This window comes from Manihot esculenta, chromosome 15 (genome assembly GCF_001659605.2).
Source record: "Manihot esculenta cultivar AM560-2 chromosome 15, M.esculenta_v8, whole genome shotgun sequence".
In the NCBI taxonomy this organism is placed as follows: domain Eukaryota; kingdom Viridiplantae; phylum Streptophyta; class Magnoliopsida; order Malpighiales; family Euphorbiaceae; genus Manihot; species Manihot esculenta.
The window spans coordinates 10735874-10756917 of NC_035175.2; the positions used below are offsets into that span (position 1 = coordinate 10735874).

The following is a 21044-nucleotide window of genomic DNA, read 5'->3' on the forward strand; positions in this document are numbered from 1 at the left end:
TCATCTTCAGTTGATTTCTTCTTTTTATTTGTTTTCGGTTGACTCAGTTTATTTCTTTTTAATTAATAAAGAACACAACGGATGCTTCATAAGCAAAACCATCGTCCAAGAAAAGTTTGCCACGTACATGCTTTGGCCAGCCGTGACGCTGGGGCCATTGAGATGCGGGTCCCAGCTTTCTGACTTGGCATAATCGTTTTGGACAGCATGACGATGCACGCGTTGATGAATTAAGAATATTCCAATCCAACCGCGAGAATTCCTTTTACTTCCGAGCTTCCAAGGTCTCTGCCAATTTTTTTTCTCCAAAATCTCCGCTTTCCTTTCGTTTTTTATATACTCAAAAACTTTCAATTTCTTTGCACAGAAATAAAATCCAGCCTCTCCCCTGACCCAAATATATTCCCGATTCACTCGTGCTGATTCGACTGATCTTTCGATTCTCTACTCTTTTTTTATATGATTCTAATTATTCTTAGTAATTATTTCACACAGAAACCCTCCAATTGATCGCTTCTATTTGCTTTTTTTCTTTCATAGTTTCCTGAATTCTTAGTTCCCTGCTATTGAAATTTACCCTCTGTATTGAGCACAATGGATGACATGAAAGACAAGTTCAAGGGTTTCATGAAGAAAGTGAATACACAATTATCATCGTCTTCCTCAGGTAAATTCAAGGGCCAAGGTCGAGTTTTGGGGGGTTCCTCCTCTGCCTCATCCGGATCCAATAACCCCATTGGCTCCCGCTATTATCAACCCGACAACCCAAAGCCAACTCCAACCCCTTCTTCACTCAATTCTTCTTCAAATTTTAAATCTTTACCTCAAAAAACGCCAAATTCTGATCAAAACAAACCTGCTCCTATTAATAACTCAATCCCAAATCGTAAACCCGTTGATGGGTTCGATCCATTTGACTCATTGATCACCACCGGGAAAAGATCTCAAAATGGCAGTTCACTGAATGTGTATGAATGCCCGATTTGTGGGCAATCGTATAAATCAGAAGAAGAGGTCTCTATGCACGTAGAAAGCTGTGCCAATAACAACAACAATGATTTGGTTGATGAAGGAAATGGAATCGGAGCATCCAGTGGTAGTGAATTGCAGTCTTCTGTCGGTGCGTATTTGTCAGGAAAGCCACCGGAGGGGTCTGTGGAAGTTGTGCTTCGACTGTTCAGAAATATTGTTAAGGAGCCTGGTAATGCAAAGTTTAGGAAGATTAGAATGGGGAATCCGAAGATTAGGGAGGCTGTTAGTGATGTTGCAGGCGGGGTTGAATTGTTGGAGGGTGTTGGGTTTGAGTTAAAGGAGGAGGGTGGAGAAATGTGTGCGGTTATGGAAGTCCCTAATGAAGAGAGACTTAGATTGATTAATGAGGCAATTAGGTTATTGGAACCTACAAAGGTAGAGGGGCAGGTGCAGAAGATAGAGGAGAAACCATCTGTCGCTCCATCTGGGACAGGAGAGCCGGTTGAGCCGAAGAAGATTGACAGGGAGGTATGTGAAACCAGTGCAAGTATTTCGTTCATAAAATTTTTAACCTTTGTTCCTGGCACCATCATTCCTTACTTTGGCCAATTTTTATGAGATAATTATATTAAATTAATTTTGAGAAATTGAATGGTCTTAGTTAACCTTAGAACATGAAAATATGTAGCAGTTAAAGCTCATATTACTTCAAATCGACAATAAGTGAACGAGCTGCCTTTATAACTTCAATTGAGAAGTTAGTTTCCCATACATGTTTTTGTTATTTTCTTGTTATTATCACAAAGTTTCTTATAAAAAGGGGTTGGTTTTATTTGATGGGAAAAAATGGCTTGTATCCTTAAGTTGATGGAAAATTTTCTATTTAGTCCATATGACATGAGAAATTTATTAGTTGGTCCATCTATTTTGAAAAATATATTAAATCCTCAGGTTTTAAATAGTACTTAAATTAGTTTTAGCACTTAAGTGTTGTACTATTTAGTCAATGTGACACGGAAAAACTTATTTGTTGGTCCCTAAATTTTGTAAAAACATCTACTAAACTAGTTCTTTCGTATTTGTATTGAGGGTATTTTAGATTTTTCTATTACATTTAACGGCTAAAACAATGAAGGGACTGATTGGTAGAACTTTTAAAACCTCAATGACATTTTAATATATTTTTCAAAATTGAGAGACTAATTAACGAGTTTCTCTATATCATAGGGATGAAATAATAATTTTCTCTAATTTAATTTAATTATTTGTGTTTATCATTTATCCTGTATCTAATTTTCTCTAGCTGTCCTGTATTATTGTTATTATTATTATTTATGATCTCTTTACATCAGTTCATGTGGCATTTTAATATACTAATTTGGTTTGCTAGATCCGAGTCTTCTTCTCTGTCCCTGAAAGTGTAGCAGCAAAAATTCAGCTGCCAGATTCATTTTACAATCTGTCTGCTGAAGAGCTGAAAAGAGAAGCCGATGCAAGGAAGAAAAAAATTGCAGAATCTCAGCTTTTGATTCCTAAGTCTTACAAGGAGAAGCAGGCAAAAGCCGCCAGGAAGAGGTACAGAAGAACCCTTATACGTATCCAATTTCCTGATGGAGTGGTGCTTCAGGGTGTCTTTGCTCCTTGGGAACCAACTAGTGCTCTCTATGAGGTCAGTCCTTTAAGCTAATTTTACAAGTCTCTTCATTTTCTAAATCCTGCTTAGCAGTAAAAATGATGAGAACCCTTGGTGTTGTTAGGATAGAAATTTAGAAACCCTAACAGAGAATTATATTGAGAAGAAGAAGAAAAATTAGAGAGAATAGAGAGAGAACAGAAAGATTAGAGAGGAGATAGAGATATTATTGATTCTTGATTATTGAATGAGGAATACAGGCTGCACAGCTCTATTTTTCTTCCTCTTTCCACCAGAACTAACAACCTGCCTCTACAACTGCTTCTAACTAATTCCCAAACAACTAACTATTTTTCCCTCTATTTCTAACTACTCTATATTTCATCCAGTTATACCTAACAATACCCCTCCCCTTCTTTACAACATTCTCGTCTTCAAGAATGAACAAATCTGGAATATGAGCCTCAATGACAGTTCTGTCAACTCATGTGGAACATCAGCTGGTAATTTGGCCCATTTAATGAGATCTTGGAGAACTTGCTGGTATTGATTAGTTGCAGAAGTTTCCATATATTTTCTTGATTCATTTCTGTCTTCTCCATTTGTCAAACATATCTTCTTTTAGAATTGTGGAAGCCATTTCCTTCGACATTAATTTCTTCTACCTTCTTGATACCTGCCATTTATCCACCATGGAAATTGGGTAATCACAAGAACAGAAGTCACAATCATGGTTGTCAAAATAATGCCACTTCCTTGCAACTTTCTCCAATTTCTTTATATTTTTCTTTATGAGAAATCTCCTCAAGAATCTCAATGAATCCGTTTAAAAATGACTTGTACAAATGCAGATTGTTTTAGTGGCCCTTGAATGCGTTTTCTAAAATGTCAATAGATGCAAGGGCAAGAACCACATTCATTTCCATATTTATCTTGATTTCAGGGTGTAAAATTGTTGTCATGTCTTCCATTTTTCAGCAACAGCCAAGCACCCATCCACCTGGAACTTCAGTTCAAGATTGCTTCCCAAACATTACAAAATCACTCCTTAAAACCCTGATGAATCTTTGTTTATTGAATTTGAAGTTTCTTCTCCAAATCCTGAAATTGATCATTCAAATTTGATCCCATTTCAGACCCAAAGCTGTCCTGCTCCTTGCTTTGAGTAGGCAAGATCTCCTTAGGGTAATTTGTAGTCCATTTTCCGTTGAGAACTAGAAGAGTTGTCTCTTTCAAGTGCAGCATTCATTCCCAAAATGAAACTCAAAGATTTCAGTTCGTCTATGGAATTCCCAATAGCATTAACTGAATTTTTAGTTTCTTGCATCTCTTCTTTTCATGCTAGTCATATCAAGCCTCATCCCATCTGAAGATTCTTGAAATCTAATTTCAAGAATCTTCAGATCTTTTCTGAATCCTTGAGTTGAAACTGTGCTTGGGCAGCTCTGATCCGTTCTTCAATTTCAGTCAACTTCACAGCCTCCTTACTGACTACAGCAGATTTAGCCATAGTTGCAACACCAGATAGCTTGATTCTAGGCAATGCCCACCCCTCAAACTATCTCTAATACCAAATGTTAGGATAGAAATGCTAACGGAGAAGTATGAAAAGAAGAAGAAGAATTAGAGAGATAGTAGGAAGATTAGAGAGTAGAGACAGACATTATTGAGTCTTGATTATTGTATGAGGAATATAGGGCTGCACAGCTCTATTTATCTTCCTTTTCCTGCCAGAAACTAACAACCTGCATCTATAATAACTGCCACCAACCAATTCTCAAACAACTTACTATTTTTTTCTCTCTATTTGTAACTACTCTCTCAGCTGTTGCTTCTTTCTATTCTTCTTCCAGTTCTACGTAACAGGTGGTTACTAGAAGTTGACTTGATGTGTCATGCTGCCAATAGCTCATAATGAGATTTTGTTGACATAGTTCAGCTATAACTTAAAGAGGGAAGGGGGACACCTTTTTGGTTTCACTCTCTTGCAATGTATAGTTATCCGAGGTTTGAAGGAAACATAACTAAACATGTTATCATATTTTCTTTTATAATTCAAATTTGTCTGCAATCAATAAATCTTCCACTTCCCCTCTTAGGTTTCAATAGGATATTTTTTCTTATCATATGGGATGTCATAGCAATGTTTCATCATCTTGTTCTGCCCATGTGAATGCTGAAATTTTCTTCCCAGGTGAAGGCATGATATTTTACTGGAGTATGGCACTGTAACTTTGATGATAGTGGTATGCTTTTACCCTTATTTTAGACAATTTTCTTGGATTTTCATGGGGGTGAAGATCAAACTGTAGGGTGTGTTTGTGAATCTTTTGCATGGATTTTTTTCTTGTATAAAAGAAGTTTTTGGGAAATAAAATAAAATGGCTTGCCTCCTCATAGTTTAAGTCGATTAATAGTCTTCTGCTGAAATTTGAATTTTTTACGACACTTGTCACTTATGCAGGCATTTCCTATATTAAGAATCTTTAGTTTAATTTCAAATTTTTGTGCTGGCCCCTATTCTTGCATCTTTATTTCATCAACTTGGTGCATATTGCATAATCTCTATGGTTCGAGCATTCCTGCAACATCTCTCCATTGTTTTGAGCTTGTTGTTTGATTCTGAAAATCTCCTGGTTTTTGTTTCACTATCACATTGAGCAATCTTTTCAATGTTACTGTTTTGGTTGAACTCACACAACTCCTACATAAAGTTCTATGCTTTTTGTTGTGTCCTTATCCTATTATTTTTTCCCAAGTCCTTTGGTATTCTTCAAGTCATTGTTCTATATCATCTTTTTTTTTAAATTTTATGTTGTTTGTTTTAGTTGGTGGTTTCCTGTTTAGTTTCAGGAATGAGGATAATGCCTTCAATCCTAAGTTCTTATTTCTTAGTTCCCTGGAATGAAAATGCAAATTGGGAGCAAAGCTCCCTTATTACATAATCTTTATTGCTATCAGGAATAAGAGTGGTCTATCACGTATTATAGGAGGAGGAGGAGGAGGAGGAGGTATAGGCAGTCAAATAGTCAATGAAGGAGTTGGAGGGAAAAGTTGTTGACAGTTAGAATTGGAGGGAAAGAGGCGAGATAGCAGTTAGTTTGTTTGTTAGTTAGTTAGAGAGATTATTGTGTATAAAGAGAGGAATCTCTTGTAGAGATCATCAGAATTCATAACCAATAATGCTCTCTTTCCTCTCTACTCTCTCTTTCTCTTCCTTTTGTCATCTCAGTCTGCTCTGTCCTCTGTATTCTTGTAATACAGATCTGATTACTTAACATGGCCAAGGATGGTAAGAGATGTAACTTGGCAAGGGCTTGTAGTCTAATGCTTATCTGCGTTTTATGCACTTTAAAGAAAAATTTTCTGCACTGATTTTCTGGAGGAAGGTTTTTGACCTTCTTAATGCCTGAGCTAGCAAATGCTATACGTCATAAGTTTGTAAAAGCATATTTAAACTCTGGAGTGAGTATAATCAATTTGGTCTTCGTGACTTCTCTGTGATACAAACTTCTGTGTTATTTTCAGTTTGTGAGCGCATCATTGAAGGACCCCAGTTTGGAGTTTGAACTGTTAGATCCTGTACTGGTCAAACGACGGGTAATACCTCATTTTCCTGGTGCAGGAGAGAGAGGCTCTACACTGGAAGATGAAGAATTGGTTCCTTCAGCTCTCATCAAGTTCAGGCCTGTTGAAACTGACTCTTGTGTCTTCACAGGCCTCTGTAATGAACTCCTCGAGATTAGTGAACCACTTAATTGATTCTGAAGTATGAAGACACAACAGTATCAATGCCTGTGTGCTTCAGGTCATGCTTCAATTTCCCAGTTTTGCTATTCTCCCAGCTACATTTGTTTTCAAATTGTGCGTATTCTCAGATACTCCAAAATTGACACTAGTAAACTGATCATAGTTGCCCAGAAGTGTGTTTACTTGTACTCGTAATGCGTTAATGATTGGCTCAAATTCCATAAACAGAGAAGAGAATAATTTTAATTACTTTGATTTTATTACAACAACCGAAAAATCATCAAATTCGTTTTATATTCTGAAACTCGATCATCATATTCATCAAGTGCAGGCCTGCAGCCAATCCGAATCCTCTTCAAATGGAACTGCATATACAATAAACAAATAAAATAAGGCATTCCATTATTGTTATTCTTATAATCAAACTGCGGTATAATCTATTTCAATAAGTAAAAGAATTAATGTGAAATTATGGATTTGTTCATGTGAATGAAGCAGTACGCTTTCTTTTTAGCTGATGCTCTTTGCTTCTCCAAGTGTTCAAAGAGACTTCCATCGTATAGAGCTCTCATAGTCTCTTTCTGCAGCAAACCATCACTGTCCTTGCACAGAACGTATAATGTTTTCCATTCTGACCAGCTTGAAAGCCTGCAATTAATATCACAATTATCAATTTCCAATAGTTTAATTATTTTTTTTTTAAAAAAAAAATAGATCCAAAAGATCTCCAAACCCACCATCCTGTATAGTCTTTAAGCTCTCTGTTGGCTCTTAGCATCGCCATCAGTTCACCTGAGGTGAGTGCATCAGGATGTGTGTGTGCGTATTTGCGGAAAATGGCTTCGAATTTCTCATGAAGAAACCTGCAAAATAATTACTAAATAAAAAAGACCAACCTATTGAAATTATTTAATTAAATAATTATTTGAGAGATTAATTCTAGTACAGTATTTTTGAAAATATTTTTTAACATTTACCTTCCGTTGTGATCATAGACACCAGAATCGCTCCCATGTTTGGCTAGATGAATATTCTGAACATCAATTGGGAATAGTAGAGAAGGATACTTTCCCTGCAATGCATGAAAATTATATTAAACATATATTTTCTTTAATTACATTTTCCTCCATTTGTCATGATTTATTTGAAAAAATAAATAAATTTTTATAAAATGATGTAATAATTCAATTTTCAAAATATTTTTTCAATTAAAAAAATTAAATTCTTTCATTTTAAATAAAATAATTATTAAAAAATAAATCAATTAAATTGAATTGATTTTTACATGACACTTGATATTTTTACACATTTCTATTTTTACTAAAATAAACAATTTATCAAAAAAATGTGAAATTAAAACTCTTTACTAAAATGATATGTTGCATATAAAACGCCAATTAATCACTATAAATTGTCACATCATATTAATGTTTACAGAAAATGCCAAGAGAATAATGTGATTTTAATATACTTATTATGAATGTGATACAATTTAATAATATTTTTTAATTAATAAATTATTTTATTTTTTAATTGTAAATCAATGTGATTAAATTTTAATTATTTAATGTATATATATATATATATATATATATATATATATATATATATATATTAAGGATATTATTAAGAAAAGCGCGTGGAAAGAGAGAATAAAATGGAAATTAATGCAACAGAAGGAGTTGAATTGGAAACATTTTTCGGCTAATAGGTTATACGTGTACAGGTGTTTTATACATTATAAAATTAATTAATAAATTAATAAATTTTTTATACAGTAAAATATTTAATAGTTAAAAATAATAAAATAATTAATTAATAAATTTTTTAAATTTCAAAAATATTTTAATATACTTCTTAAAATTAAAAATTCTAACTAATAAATTTTTTTAAGATTAAATAGGTCTGTTTTTTACTCAATTATTCATGAAATCCATGTTAATTAATCACGTAAATAAAGTCCTAATGAACATACAGGGCGAGTTTTCTGGCTGAGGCTAATATTGATGAAAAGAGCACTGGCAACAGAAAACACCACACCACACCCAATTGCACGGAGACCTGTTAACCAAAATATATATGTTTGTCATCGCCAGAAATCAAATTAAAAGAAGGAAACTTGGAAAAAATATATATGGACATGCCTTGAAAGGTCTCCCAGGGATAAACGATGCCGTCCTGATTCCTGTCAAAGAAGAGAACATGCTTCTGGAGAACGTTTTGGTCATTTGGTATGGATTCACCTGCATAACAATACCAACTATAAGATTTTACGCACAGCCATTTTAAGAACTTCGTTTCTAACAAATATAAATACCCTTTTCTTGCAGGTCGCTTGTTGTTGAATTAGTGGAAACCATTGGTACTTCTCTGAAGCCAAACAGAGAGAGATAGAGAACGGTTTGGGTTTGCTTGGAAGGAATCAAGAAAGGAAATATTGGCAGAAGAAGCTAAGAGAGAGTGCTGTGCCTGTGCTTTTACGCTTTCGTTGTTATTTGTTTTTCGATTACAGGTTAGGCACCTATTTATAAGACAAAAGACCCATACTCCTCAACCTACTCACTAAGCCCAGAAATTTTATAGTAAATATGTAAAACAGTTGTATTTATTAATGATCATGGCAAATTTTGTGCATGTCAGATGACAATTAATTACAAAATATATTAGTTATACATACATTAAAAAACAAAACCTTTAAATGGAGAGTTGGAGCTTTATTTAGTTTAAGTTTTGTTATGTACTAAAACAAAGTGGAAAAAGAGACCATAGACGAAATTTCTGAATACTGTGCTGTGCATGTATCGAGTAGAAGGATGTCTCTGGCATTGCGTAGGCACTTTCCATTGGCCCCATGGACTTTGTTATGGCTTTTATGATGAACTACCTGTCCGTATTCTAATATAATAACCCACGTATCTTCGTCCTGGTAAATTTTGTCCTCATACCAAAAAATAAAATAAAAACTGCAATGCGAAAGAAGAATCCTATATCTCATTACTTACAGTTGCTAGAATCTCTTGGGCTTTTTTATTTATTTAGTTAATTTAATTTATTTTTGAGAACTAGTTAAATTTAATGTTGATAAGTTAAAATGGATTGATTGATTCATTTTATTTTGTTATGGGTGTAAAAAAGGTATAAATTACTTGACTATTTCTTTCTTTCTTTCTTTCATTAACTATACTCTTGCGTCTATCACTCGAGATTTATGAATGTCCCTCTAAATAATTTGTTCTCCAACCTGAGTTCACCCATGGGATGGCATTCCGGAATGGCTTTACTAAAGTAGCAAGGGAAGAACAGCTAAAAGGAAACAGAAATAGCATAAACTACAGAATTCGCGGATAAGGAAAGTGTGCACTCACGAAATAAAGAAAATTTGAACAAAAGAAATAAGTTTGCTTTTGCTGGGCAGCAACTACATAACATAAAATCAACACCCTTAATGCTTTTACGCCACTCACCTAATTCGACATCAACAATGCACAAATCATGCTCTCAATCATGACTAAAATTAAGCCATTTGTTAAGCATGGGCACGTCGCTCAGATTAGATCAACGAGGTTTCATCTCTAAAACTGTTCTCAGAGCACTAAATAATCTCTTTAAGTTTTTGGTCTTCTTTAATACAACGGCACAGTGACATGCATAAACATTTAATAAAAAGAAAAGAGAACAAGTGCTCATTTACAGTTATTAACATTGGCACAATAGGTTTGCAAATTGTTAAAAGTGTTATAGTTAACAATTCATTGAGTTCTAATTTATTTAGCCACCATGTGATGGACCAAGGTCCTCTTTTCTCATACACAAGATTATATATATGGATGGAACTAAGCCGGTAGGAGAAATAGTATATATCTATATACAATTTGTTGTTCATACAACTCAAGTAACTTAGAGAATACAGCACTTCAGCACCAGCCCTTTTTGATCCATCCTGGCTTCTTCATTTCCTGCAATTGCAACTTAAAGACAACTTTACGTCCAAGAAACAGCAAAAACAACATAAAATTATTAATAGAAAGTGGCACGTGGCACTGTTTCCGAGTAAGATAAAATGGAGAAGCTGCACATGCCGCAACAGAAGTGCTATTTGTGACCCGTTTGTACAATTTCACACACCCACGCAACTGGCCACTTTCTGTGTGTGATATAAGCAGTAAATACGATGAAACATAGTAGTGAAAATTTATAAAACTAGTTAACCAATTAAGCAATTAACTAATACTCATCATCGATAAAAGGAAAAAAAAGTCAAGTTATATGAGCTGTGCCCATCCCTATCCTTCCCCCTGCCAGACAGTGTCTTGGCTATAGTCACAGAGGAAAATTGAAATATTTCTATTCCTCTTTGCACTCATTCACATGACAATTTCTCAGTGGACAGCGACCATCTAATAACCAATCTCATTAATTAACTCCTAACTGATATTTGAGATATCCCTGATGAAACAGAAACTTATGCTTGCTTAGAAAATGAAAAATATACAAGTATGTATTGTGAATACACAGAGATACACAACAATAAGAAGAAGCAAAATTGACAAACCTTCAGGAGGCTGAGCAAGCTTCCGGTTTTGGGGTGACATCATTTCTTTCTTCAATTGAGTCAATATGTCCTCCATTGTGCACTCCCTCTGCCAATTAGCAAGCATTGGGAAGAGACTTGGTTCCACCTGTTAATTGAGTCAACCATAAGCCCATATTTTTAAAATTATGGCATAACAGAAACTGAGTATAACCTCTTACCGCCCCACTTTCAGCATTGACACAAGTCATGTTTATCCGGGTTTGGAACCTTACACTTGGTGGATTATCTGGATAATCCTTTCCACAAAACAATTTCAACTGGTAGATACGACCTTCATGAACAGTCTGACAAGCATCATAAGTAATTGCATTATTATTCTCCATAAAATTGATGAAAACGTTAACAATTATGACCACAATATCACATCCTATATTCAAGGGGCGATTTGGACAGTATGGGCAGAGATGTCTTATGGGGCCAGTCATGGGCTAAAGGAGTCCTTGATCCCCAAGACCATAACCTTTACAAGGTCATTCCTCCAAATTTATCCAAACGCTACGATGCCACATCTGGAAAGCTATAGAAATATCCAGATATTTAAAATAAGTTATAAAATAAATCTGTATGGATATGAATATTTTGATTAGCCTTTGAACCATCCAAGTTCACTGTGCTTTCTCATTTCCATCTCCATTTGGATGGAGATACAAGAAGGGAGAAAAGACTGCTGAAAAGACATCAATCAAATAATTTCCATCACAGCAGAGTAGTTGTTTACTTTCAAAGGAAACAACTCAGAAGTCAGAATTGACTCATCAAATGGTCTAAGAGACTTGCAAAAAAAAAAAAAGACATTCAATCATATTCTATCTCAAAAAGAATTCTGTAACCAATAATTTCATGACAGCAAAGGTTCATATATAGATCAATCAATGATAAGATATGGCAAGAATGAAGCACAAGTAAATCTTAATTTTATGCCTTAACCAGAAACATTTGACCATGTGAAGATTGCTTCAGCCATCAGTTGCAGTTCACTGAAATCAATCAATTCCCAAGACAAATCAAATGAATCATCAACATAAATCATAATACGCCATTGCAGCAAAAGTTAAATGCACATCTAATAATTGCCCTCACACACCCAAGTTCACATGCAAGCACCTAGCACAGCAAACAAAATCCAAACCTCACTAATACAGCAAAAATTGTAGGGAAAGTAACATACATTTGGAGGCCCAATTATAGTTCCTGTCCATGATTGCATGTAAACATCATCAGCATCATCCATTCCATAGCTGACAGTTCCATCTCCAATCCCTTTCTCCCCTCTCTCAAGTTCTTCCAGTAATCTGAAACTCCTAGGCACTGCAAATGATGACAACTATCAGATACATAATCATCACTCATGCATGCATGTTCCCAATAAGAAAAAAAAAAGGAAATTAATAGTCAAACACAGTTCAATTCAGTTTCTTTGAATATGAAGGTAGAATGGTTTAAAAGGAAAACCCTACTAGTTTGGTGTGCTTATCTTAGTCAAGTACCATAATTGAATTAGTTTTCATAACATGCATCAGAGTCATTGTGAATCACTCATGAACAACCATTAATTGACATGCCTTGTGCAACTGAATCTATATGCTTCCAAAAATTCATAGCCTTTTGATGTTAGGAAACCTGATGACAATTACAATGATTACTTAAGAATCACCTGAAAAGACAAGGATGAGTATTATGGGCATACAGGATAATATAATAAACTTGTACTGGTTTACATTTTCTCGGGGAACAGAGAAATATGATTTTATCAATTTGAGGGAAATACAAGTGAAAGTGAGAGAGGAGGGGGGATGCATTTGTAATAAGTTGAATGATTTCCAGTTTCTTGAACCTATAAATCCAGTGATTTGGATGTCCAAAGAACCTCAAATTATTCTGCCATATTCTATCTTGATCAAATATTCATAATTCTGCGCCATAAAATAAATAAATACTAAATGCAGGTTAAGCCCTAGCAATTTATCAGGGAACCTCCAGTTATTCTAATTTTATTTTTCCAATTTTTTACATCTATGGCTCCAGTGCTTACAAAGCAATAAAGCTTTAACACTTGGTGTCTTGGACAAAGCACCTCCAATTAGTTGCCATTTTCTTTCTTGATTAAAATTTTAAATTTAGGTACCATAAGAAAAATAAATCCTAAATGCAAGCTGTATTTAAGTTTATTCATTCACAGCTCCACAACCTACAATTAGAATATTGGACGAGAGCTCAAAGTCTGATACACCAGCTCAATGGATCTCTCCGAAGCTTTCTTATTCTGGAAAACACTTCTCTTCATTTGCAATCAAACATAAAATGAACTCCTGAAATCTAAGGAGACACTCCAAACAACTCCAATTAAACCATCTCTCTCTTCTCCTAATTTTCCCTCATTCTTTAACTAATACCTAGAGGCTAAACAAGCCAGATAAAGAATTCGGCAATGTACACATAACACAGCAACATCATAAAACACCACAATTGATTCTCATCCTCTTGCATTGAGGACTAATTTTTCTTGAAAAAATCCAGGGAAAAGAAACTCAATTATCACTTAAGGGAAACAGATTCAGGCAAATAAAGAATATAGAGAATAAAACTGAATCAAAAGTACCTGATTAACCAATTGAAAGTATAGGGTTTTTCGTTGGAGGCATACTTACCAACAACTCTTGATCCTTCTGAGCCCATTGCTAAGTGGATATTGAATCGGAGAAGAGAAGATTAGGGTTTATCTTCGGTTAAAAAGAGACGAAAAAAAGAAAAAAAAGTAGCAAGGAACTGTATTGTGGGAGATGATAATATGGAGTCCAATTACGGCTCTGCAGTTCACGCGAATCCCCAGGTCCACTTCTAGTCTTTTAACGCCCTGTACACTTTTTCGAAATTGTAAAAAGGCCCTTAATTTATTTTTGTTTTTGAAAATCTTCTCTGCTTCTCAGGCTTCAGTTCACCACCGCCAAACAAAAACGGTTTGTTTCTTGCGGTTACTTTGATAATTATAATAATAGCAGTTTCTATCGTTACTTAATACAACAATAAAGTAAAATTAATTTAGAGAAATTTATAATTTAGCCAATGCATATTACTTTTATTTAAAATATAAATCTATTAAAACGTTTTTATCTTTTCTTTTTGTCAATAAAATAGTCCTTCCATCTATTTTTGCAGTTAAATATATAATAAAAGATTAAATTACCCCATTATTTTTCTCCTCCTCTTTTCTTTTTTTCCTCCTTTTTCTGCTTATTCTTCTGCTTCTTCTTTTGCTTCTTCTTCTTCTCCTTCTTCTCCTCCTTCTTTTTCTTCTTCTCCTCCTTCTTTTTCTTCTTTTTCTTCTTCTTCTTCTCCTTCTTCTTTTTCTTCTTTTTCTTCTTTTTCTTCTTCTTCTTCTTCTTCTTCTTTTTCTTCTTCTTTTTCTTCTTTTTTTTGTTCTTCTTCTTCTTCTCCTCCTTCTTCTCCTTCTTCTTCTTTTTCTTCTTTTTTTACTTCTTCTTCTTCTTTTTCTTCTTTTTTTTCTTCTTTTTCTTCTTTTTCTTCTTTCTCTTCTTTCTCTTCTTTCTCTTCTTCTTTTTCTTCTTTCTCTTCTTCTTCTTCTTCTTCTTCTTCTTCTTTTTCTTCTTTTGAGGAGGAGGAGGAAGAGAAAAAAAAAGATAGAGACTATTTCGTTGACAAAAAAAAAACGTTCTTCTTTTGAGGAGGAGGAGGAAGAGAAAAAAAAAAGATAGAGACTATTTCGTTGACAAAAAAAAACGATAATAACATTTTAATAGATGTGAGAAAAGATAGAGACTATTTTGTTGATAAAAAAAACGATAAAAACGTTTTAATAGATTTCTAAAAATATAGGGAGAGACGATTTCGTTGACGGAAAGAAATAATAAGGAATGACTATTTCATTGATGGAAATAAATGATAAGAACGTTTTAATAGATATAAAAAAAATATGAACTATTTTATTGACGAAAAGAAACGGAAGAACGTTTTAATAGATGTGAAAAAAGATAAAAATATTTTAATAGATTTTTAATAGATTTTTAAAAATATAAAAACTAACTTGTTAATAATAACAATATCCAATGACTAAATAAAGGATTTTATTTGAGGGTAAAATTGGATTTTAAATTTTTTTTTCTCTCCCTTTATCTAATTTTAACGGAAAAGAGGACAAAAAAACTATTTTATTGACAAAAAAAAATATAAAAACGTTTTAATAGGTTTTTAAAAATACAGAAACTGACTTATTAATAATAGCAATATCCAAAAACTAAATTATAAATTTTTCATTAATTTATTATGAAAATGAGTGAAATTTTATAAATATATATATTATAAATTCAAAAATGTAAATATAATTTTTTTTAATTTTAAAAAATTATAAAAAAATCTTATGTTTATATTTTTTTGAATTATTATTATTTTTTATTAATATTAATATATTTTCTATAATATAATTATTACGAAAATATATTCACTCTAAAATATATCTTTTACTAAAATATGATAAATTTTTACAAATTAATTATTATTTTATTTAAATAAAAGGACTATATAAGTCACCATAATAAGATTATTCTCTTATATCGTGCTCTTTCTGATCTCTTTATCTAATCTCTTTATCTTATTCTACAATATAGTATTATTAGAAGTATATACAAAGCATTAATTTTTCTAAGAAAAAATAAAGCATTGATTTTAAATATTTTTTATATTTATATAAATACAAATACTTTTATAAATTATAAAAAATAATATTTAAATAAAAAAATACAAATATTAAATGTCTCGTATAAACTAAAAGTTAAATACTACTCCACTTTTATAATTTTTTCTAAAAAAAAATTATAAAAGATAATTTTTTAACATATAAATTATTTTGCGAAAATTTTCATTCAATGTACTATGATCTAATTCTAAGGGCACTTCTTGAATGTATATAAAAAACCATTGGAGTGTGCTTTCTTTTTTTTTTTTTTTTTTTTTTTTTTTGAAATTTGAAGTATAAATTAAGTCTTGAAACATTTGTGCACTACTGGGATAAGATTTCTTTGTAGTAAGATTTAGTATTGTTTATGACTGAAAAAATTTATGAATTCAGACACATTCAAATTTTAATAAAAATTGAATAAATTTGAAAGTTTTTATTTTTCTAATTAAATAAAATATTTATTAATTTTAAAAAATAAAAAACTATACGAATCTATATACATTTCAATTCAAAAAATAATTACAAAAAGCCTCACGATAAACTTAAGAAACAACTGCAACTAAATGCTTGAGGGATAAATGCTTGCTTTTATTAAAATAAGTATCCAATACTATCTTTATTTTTTAGAAGAATATTAAAATGAGAAATACAAAGTTAGTTAATGACAACAACAAACAATAAGAAACCTTCCCCTCCACTAGCAATAGCAAGACTAAAAGCTAATCTAGAATCCTCTATATTCAGTTCAATCTTACACTTGGTTTTAGAGATAAAACCAATAGCAAGACTGGAAGCTAATCCAATAGCAAGATTGAAAGCAAGACCTAATCAGCATAACACATCTTATTATAGCAAGATTGGAAGCAAGACTACAATTAAAACTTCATATGCAATCAAACTTTTATGTACAATCATTAGAGATAAAATCAATAGAAGAGAAAGAATTAAATTTCCACACATTTAAGGAGTAGCAGCGACAATAATTAATGCCAACAGGGACGGTGAAGGCAAGAGTAGTTAGGGAAGCTAGCAATGGTGAAGGCGATGGTAATTTTAATAGACGTGAAGGACGATAAGGACAACAACAATGACAAGATTGATACTGACCAGAGGGAGAAGGATAGTAGCAATGGTGAAGGCGACGGTAGCTTTGATTGACGGCGCCAATGACAATAGATACAGTAACACTGGCAATGACAATAAGGAGAGGGAGAAGGACAGTATCAATGGGAAGGAAAGAGGAGAAATGAGAATTTCGTGCAAAGGGGAATGGAGAATTTCATGCAAATGGAAAGGGGAAAGTTAAAATTTCTTATGTCGGGGATTTTAAATTTAGTAACGGATATATCCGTCACTAAATTTAACTTCTGTAACAGATCATATATCCATTACTAAATGACTGAATACAAAACTATTTAGTAACGAATGTGTTCATCCGTTATTAATTTTAGGTAAATTAAACCAATTTTGTAACGGATAGAAATCTGTTATAAAACTTAGTAATGACTTTATAATGAATTAGTTAATCCATTATTATTATTGTCCTTTATATAATATCCATTACAAATCAGTAATAAAAATTTATCATTATTAATCTATTAAACTTTCGTAGTGTATTGAAATGAATGGTTCGACAATCTTATTCTTTAATTGATTGATATAGAGGGTTTGATTCAAGACATTTTCTATGTGGGCCAATTTAATATGAATAGAATATACATATAGTTATTAAAAATAATAATAATAAAAAATTAAATTTGAATACATAAATTAGTCAAGAGAAATACTTAATTGGATTCGATTACTAAAACATAAATAATTCTTGAGTTTACAGTGGACCAAATTTTTAAGAAAAATTTCATATTAGTCAAACCGTAGCTTATTTATGAGCTTTAGTTCATCTACACATGCAAGTTTAATTGGTGCTATCAATTTAAGTATTCTCAATGCATGGATGCTTGGCTATTTGATTCTTGTTGTTTTTCCTTATATTATCCATGCTTTTTTTGTTTTTATAGAAAAATAAGAAAATTCATACCATTCAAGCAAGTAAATACAAGCACAGACTTTGGGCCAGAAATCCAGTACATTCACGGATCTCTGATAGCAGATTACCCATGCCAGCATTAGGTCCCAGACCCTTTTCAATGAAATTCTCAAAACCCTAACCTTTTGAATGAAATTCTCCCTTGTATTTAAAATTTAAAATTATGATTATGATACTGAAGTGCTGTCATCAAATTACAGCTATGTCATGTTTGTTTTCACCTAACCACACCAATTAGAATTAGGTGGTGAAAAGAACTCCCCATCATCATAAAGGCCAAATCTTCTAAATATTGGCCACGTCAGCAGATTATCTATGTTAGAATAATGGTGAGATGGCAGTAATTGCCATTTTTATTTATTTTTTTTCCTCAAAGAAAATGGATTCATCCATTAAAAATAAATCTATGGCTCAGGCCAATTACAAAGATAAAACTTGAGGCAATTCAGACGCAAGCTGTTGATATAGATGTGGACACCTTTGTTCTTGTTTGGTTTTTTGATGTATCAAATTACAATAATTGCAGTCAGACGTTAGAAGTGTTAACAAATATAAACCACGGAGTTGATGCGTATCCCCTTTTTCTTTCCTAGCTTTTGGCATTGTTCGAGTACTTAAGATGGTGGATTACTCTACTATTTTCATTTAAAATTAATTCCCATAAAATTGTAAGATAATATATTTTTTGTTTTATTTGTTCTTATAGTGGAATGTCCCATAACCTTTTCAACTATGAATTAATTTAAAGTAATTCAAATCTGAGTATAACATTAAATTAATTAATTTAAAAAATAAATTTGCAATAAGTCAAAATTTAAAAACCAATTAAATTGTTATTCATTGGTCCAAGGGGTAATAATAGTAATAAGATCCATTATATTTATTAATGTATTATCGGGAGAAATTAATTTTCTCTAAAATATAAAATGGATATGAAAATTAGCGAGATGAATAAAAGAATATAATAAATAAATGGCTTGTAAATAAAACTTTTTAATTTCTTTTTAATTTTTGAATAAACATGCTCTTTGTCGGATTTCGTCGTCTACTGATTTAAAACGCCAGACTCCATATCCTTCGTCCATAGAATTACAAGTTGCAGAAATCATCAACCAAACAAAGAAATCATGGCCGTGAACGGAACCCACCAGGAGTACAATCATTTGGAAGAGGTGAAACGATTCGATGATGCCAAAATCGGAGTTAAAGGCCTGCTTGACTCCGGCATCACCTCCCTCCCCCGCATGTTTGTCCACCCAACAGCAGCGCTATCTGATCTCAAATCCGTTTCGAGATCCGAATCCCAAGTCATACCCACCATTGACCTTTCTGGAGTTCACTCCGACAGGAGGCCGGCGATTGTTGAGCAGGTTTCACAAGCCTGTCGGAAACTTGGGTTTTTTCAGATCGTGAATCATGGGGTACCGCTGGAAGTTATGAACCGGACGATTAGTGCGGTCAAGGCGTTCCATGAGCTGCCGACGGAGGTCAAGAAGCAGTGGTACCGGAGGGAGGTGGGTACTGGAGTATCCTTCATGTCCAATGTTGACTTGTATAACGCTAAAGCTGCGAGCTGGAGGTCAGGCAACCAAAGTGTTTGATATATGTTCAAATTCAGTTTTCAGATTCAGGAATTGAAAATTCATTCTTCTTATTGCAGGGATACACTTCAGGTGAGGTTGGGCCCTGTCCTGGCAGATGTTGAGCACATCCCTGAAATTTGTAAGAACGAGATAATTGAGTGGAATCAGCAGGCTACACAAGTTGCAGAGACGTTGATGGAGTTGCTGTGCGAAGGGCTGGGATTGGACGCAGGAAGATTAAAGGAGATGACCTTTTTGGAATCCAAGACACTTGCGGCTCATTACTATCCACCCTGCCCTCAGCCTGACCTCACCTTTGGAATCACATCGCACACCGACCCTGGGGTTTTGACAGTACTGCTTCGTGACCATATCGGAGGCTTGCAGGTCAAGTATGGTGAACAATGGCTTGAAATTGAACCTGTCCCTGGAGCGATTGTTATTAACATTGGGGATATACTTCAGGTAAAGAATCATACAAAGGTGAACGCTTTCTTTGAAATTGTATTTTAGTCTGAAATCTTGGTTGAAGTATTTTCTTTGTTGTTCAGATCCTTTCCAATGATGAATACAAAAGCGTAGACCATAGAGTGTTGGCTAATCCTTCAACCGATCCACGAGTTTCCGTTGCAATTTTCTTCAACGCTGGTAAGAGAGACTGCTTGTATGGACCCTTTCCAGAGCTAGTGTCACCAGAAAAACCAGCTTGTTACAGGCAATTTATGCTCAATGATTTCATGAGAAGGTTCTTCACAAAAGATTTGGCAGAGAAGACTTTGGCAGATTACTACAGGATTTAAGTGAAAAGAAAGTAGAAACATAGTACTAATACGTTCATGTATTGTAAACCAGACTGCAATAAATAAAAAATAAAGCTTGCTTGATTTAGCTTATGCACACAAACTGTTCTATCATATTTGCAAACAACTTTATTGCCAAACCCGGAGGAGGATTTGAAACCGTGAACATCTGAATGCCCTTGTTTAGCCATATTCAGCGGAACCTTCAACAGCATTCTCCTGTTATTTATCCCATCTGATATAAGTACCGGAACCTGACTTTTTGGCCTTTTAGCGTTAAAAAAAAAAACTTATAATAATAAATATTTTTAATTATTTTTCATAATATATTTTATTATTTTTAATATATTATTATAGTAATACTGGAATTAGATAGTAACAGTCATAAATTTATTATAAATAATTATTATATTTTTTTATAAAATTTTATTTATATTATATAAATAATTATTTAAAAAATAGAGTAACTATAAAAAATTATTTTAAATATTTATCATCAAATATATTGCATTTACTATATAATTTAGTGCTATAAAATTAAAATATAAATATAATAAAATATTATTTATTATAAAAATATTATAAATATTGATGATCGCTGGATTTCTTCACTCCGGTATAAAGGCCAGGCCCATGAAAACAGTCCATGATCCGAAGGCTTCAATACTCCCCTCGAGAGCCAGGTCCAGCCCGCTCAGTCACAGGGCCGGAATCCGCCTAGACTCCTCAATCAAACCGGCCCAAACCTCTCGGCCCAGTAATCAGGCCCTCACCAGGCTCAACTTCAGCCCTACCATTCAACCCAGCCCGGAAAGGGGAAAATGACCAAGATGCCCCGCTGGTAGGTCCTTCCGCATGCGTATCAGAGGAGAATCATACGTATCAGAAGAGAATTAATGGCCGTTACGCATGGAGCAGGCGCCTGACACATCCGTACATACGGAGCTAGGCGACAGAAGACAGCTAGCATTG

At 33.3% G+C, this 21044-nt stretch overlaps 4 protein-coding genes across 8 annotated transcripts; 2 read left to right on the forward strand and 2 right to left on the reverse strand.

Moving 5' to 3' along the window:
* Positions 1 to 250: 250 nt before the first annotated feature.
* On the forward strand, positions 251 to 6528 carry LOC110601777 (plant UBX domain-containing protein 2). Of its 3 annotated transcripts, XM_021739084.2 has the most exons (4): positions 252 to 1500; positions 2363 to 2641; positions 4800 to 4851; positions 6134 to 6528. In XM_021739084.2, the coding sequence occupies exons 1-3, from the start codon at positions 595 to 597 to the stop codon at positions 4809 to 4811; spliced, it is 1197 nt and encodes a 398-aa protein (XP_021594776.1). In that variant the 5' UTR covers positions 252 to 594; the 3' UTR covers positions 4812 to 4851; positions 6134 to 6528. The 3 variants fall into 3 exon arrangements, with proteins under 3 accessions (XP_021594775.1, XP_021594776.1, XP_021594774.1); XM_021739083.2 differs by lacking the exons at positions 4800 to 4851; positions 6134 to 6528 and adding an exon at positions 4459 to 4684 and having other exon boundaries at positions 251 to 1500; XM_021739082.2 differs by lacking the exon at positions 4800 to 4851.
* Positions 6529 to 6579: 51 nt separating this feature from the next.
* LOC110601778 (probable peroxygenase 4) lies at positions 6580 to 9869 on the reverse strand. 2 transcript variants are annotated; one of them, XM_021739085.2, is made up of 7 exons: positions 8673 to 9869; positions 8500 to 8598; positions 8331 to 8416; positions 7333 to 7427; positions 7093 to 7218; positions 6857 to 7003; positions 6580 to 6720 (listed from the first exon to the last, which is right to left on the reverse strand). In XM_021739085.2, the coding sequence occupies exons 1-7, from the start codon at positions 8713 to 8715 to the stop codon at positions 6711 to 6713; spliced, it is 606 nt and encodes a 201-aa protein (XP_021594777.1). In that variant the 5' UTR covers positions 8716 to 9869; the 3' UTR covers positions 6580 to 6710. The 2 variants fall into 2 exon arrangements, with proteins under 2 accessions (XP_021594777.1, XP_043807402.1); XM_043951467.1 differs by having other exon boundaries at positions 6580 to 7003.
* A 172-nt stretch (positions 9870 to 10041) lies between these two features.
* LOC110600758 (ubiquitin-conjugating enzyme E2 variant 1A) lies at positions 10042 to 13805 on the reverse strand. Of its 2 annotated transcripts, none has more exons than XM_021737622.2 (5): positions 13598 to 13805; positions 12118 to 12257; positions 11108 to 11233; positions 10908 to 11034; positions 10042 to 10311 (listed from the first exon to the last, which is right to left on the reverse strand). In XM_021737622.2, exons 1-5 carry the CDS (start codon positions 13623 to 13625, stop codon positions 10253 to 10255), a joined length of 480 nt encoding a protein of 159 aa, XP_021593314.1. In that variant the 5' UTR covers positions 13626 to 13805; the 3' UTR covers positions 10042 to 10252. The 2 variants fall into 2 exon arrangements, with proteins under 2 accessions (XP_021593314.1, XP_043807404.1); XM_043951469.1 differs by having other exon boundaries at positions 13549 to 13784.
* A 4912-nt stretch (positions 13806 to 18717) lies between these two features.
* LOC110602670 (1-aminocyclopropane-1-carboxylate oxidase homolog 4) lies at positions 18718 to 20169 on the forward strand. The gene is made up of 3 exons (XM_021740239.2): positions 18718 to 19268; positions 19350 to 19737; positions 19824 to 20169. Exons 1-3 carry the CDS (start codon positions 18817 to 18819, stop codon positions 20070 to 20072), a joined length of 1089 nt encoding a protein of 362 aa, XP_021595931.1. The 5' UTR covers positions 18718 to 18816; the 3' UTR covers positions 20073 to 20169.
* Positions 20170 to 21044: the final 875 nt, after the last annotated feature.

Excerpts from the sequence above, each read along its gene's own strand:
- LOC110601777 (XM_021739082.2), top strand. The coding sequence starts at position 595 with ATGGATGACATGAAAGACAAGTTCAAGGGTTTCATGAAGAAAGTGAAT. Across the intron at positions 1,501-2,362 it reads CGAAGAAGATTGACAGGGAG|ATCCGAGTCTTCTTCTCTGT; the intron begins GTATGTGAAACC and ends TTGGTTTGCTAG. Across the intron at positions 2,642-6,133 it reads CAACTAGTGCTCTCTATGAG|TTTGTGAGCGCATCATTGAA; the intron begins GTCAGTCCTTTA and ends TGTTATTTTCAG.
- LOC110601778 (XM_043951467.1), bottom strand. The coding sequence starts at position 8,715 with ATGGTTTCCACTAATTCAACAACAAGCGACCTGCAAGAAAAGG. Across the intron at positions 8,599-8,672 it reads AAGCGACCTGCAAGAAAAGG|GTGAATCCATACCAAATGAC; the intron begins GTATTTATATTT and ends ATTGTTATGCAG. Across the intron at positions 7,219-7,332 it reads GTCTATGATCACAACGGAAG|GTTTCTTCATGAGAAATTCG; the intron begins GTAAATGTTAAA and ends ATTATTTTGCAG.
- LOC110600758 (XM_021737622.2), bottom strand. The coding sequence starts at position 13,625 with ATGGGCTCAGAAGGATCAAGAGTTGTTG. Across the intron at positions 11,035-11,107 it reads TCAATGCTGAAAGTGGGGCG|GTGGAACCAAGTCTCTTCCC; the intron begins GTAAGAGGTTAT and ends CTCAATTAACAG. Across the intron at positions 10,312-10,907 it reads GCTTGCTCAGCCTCCTGAAG|GAAATGAAGAAGCCAGGATG; the intron begins GTTTGTCAATTT and ends TTGCAATTGCAG.
- LOC110602670 (XM_021740239.2), top strand. The coding sequence starts at position 18,817 with ATGGCCGTGAACGGAACCCACCAGGAGTACAATCATTTGGAAGAGGTG. Across the intron at positions 19,269-19,349 it reads GCTAAAGCTGCGAGCTGGAG|GGATACACTTCAGGTGAGGT; the intron begins GTCAGGCAACCA and ends TTCTTATTGCAG. Across the intron at positions 19,738-19,823 it reads ACATTGGGGATATACTTCAG|ATCCTTTCCAATGATGAATA; the intron begins GTAAAGAATCAT and ends TTTGTTGTTCAG.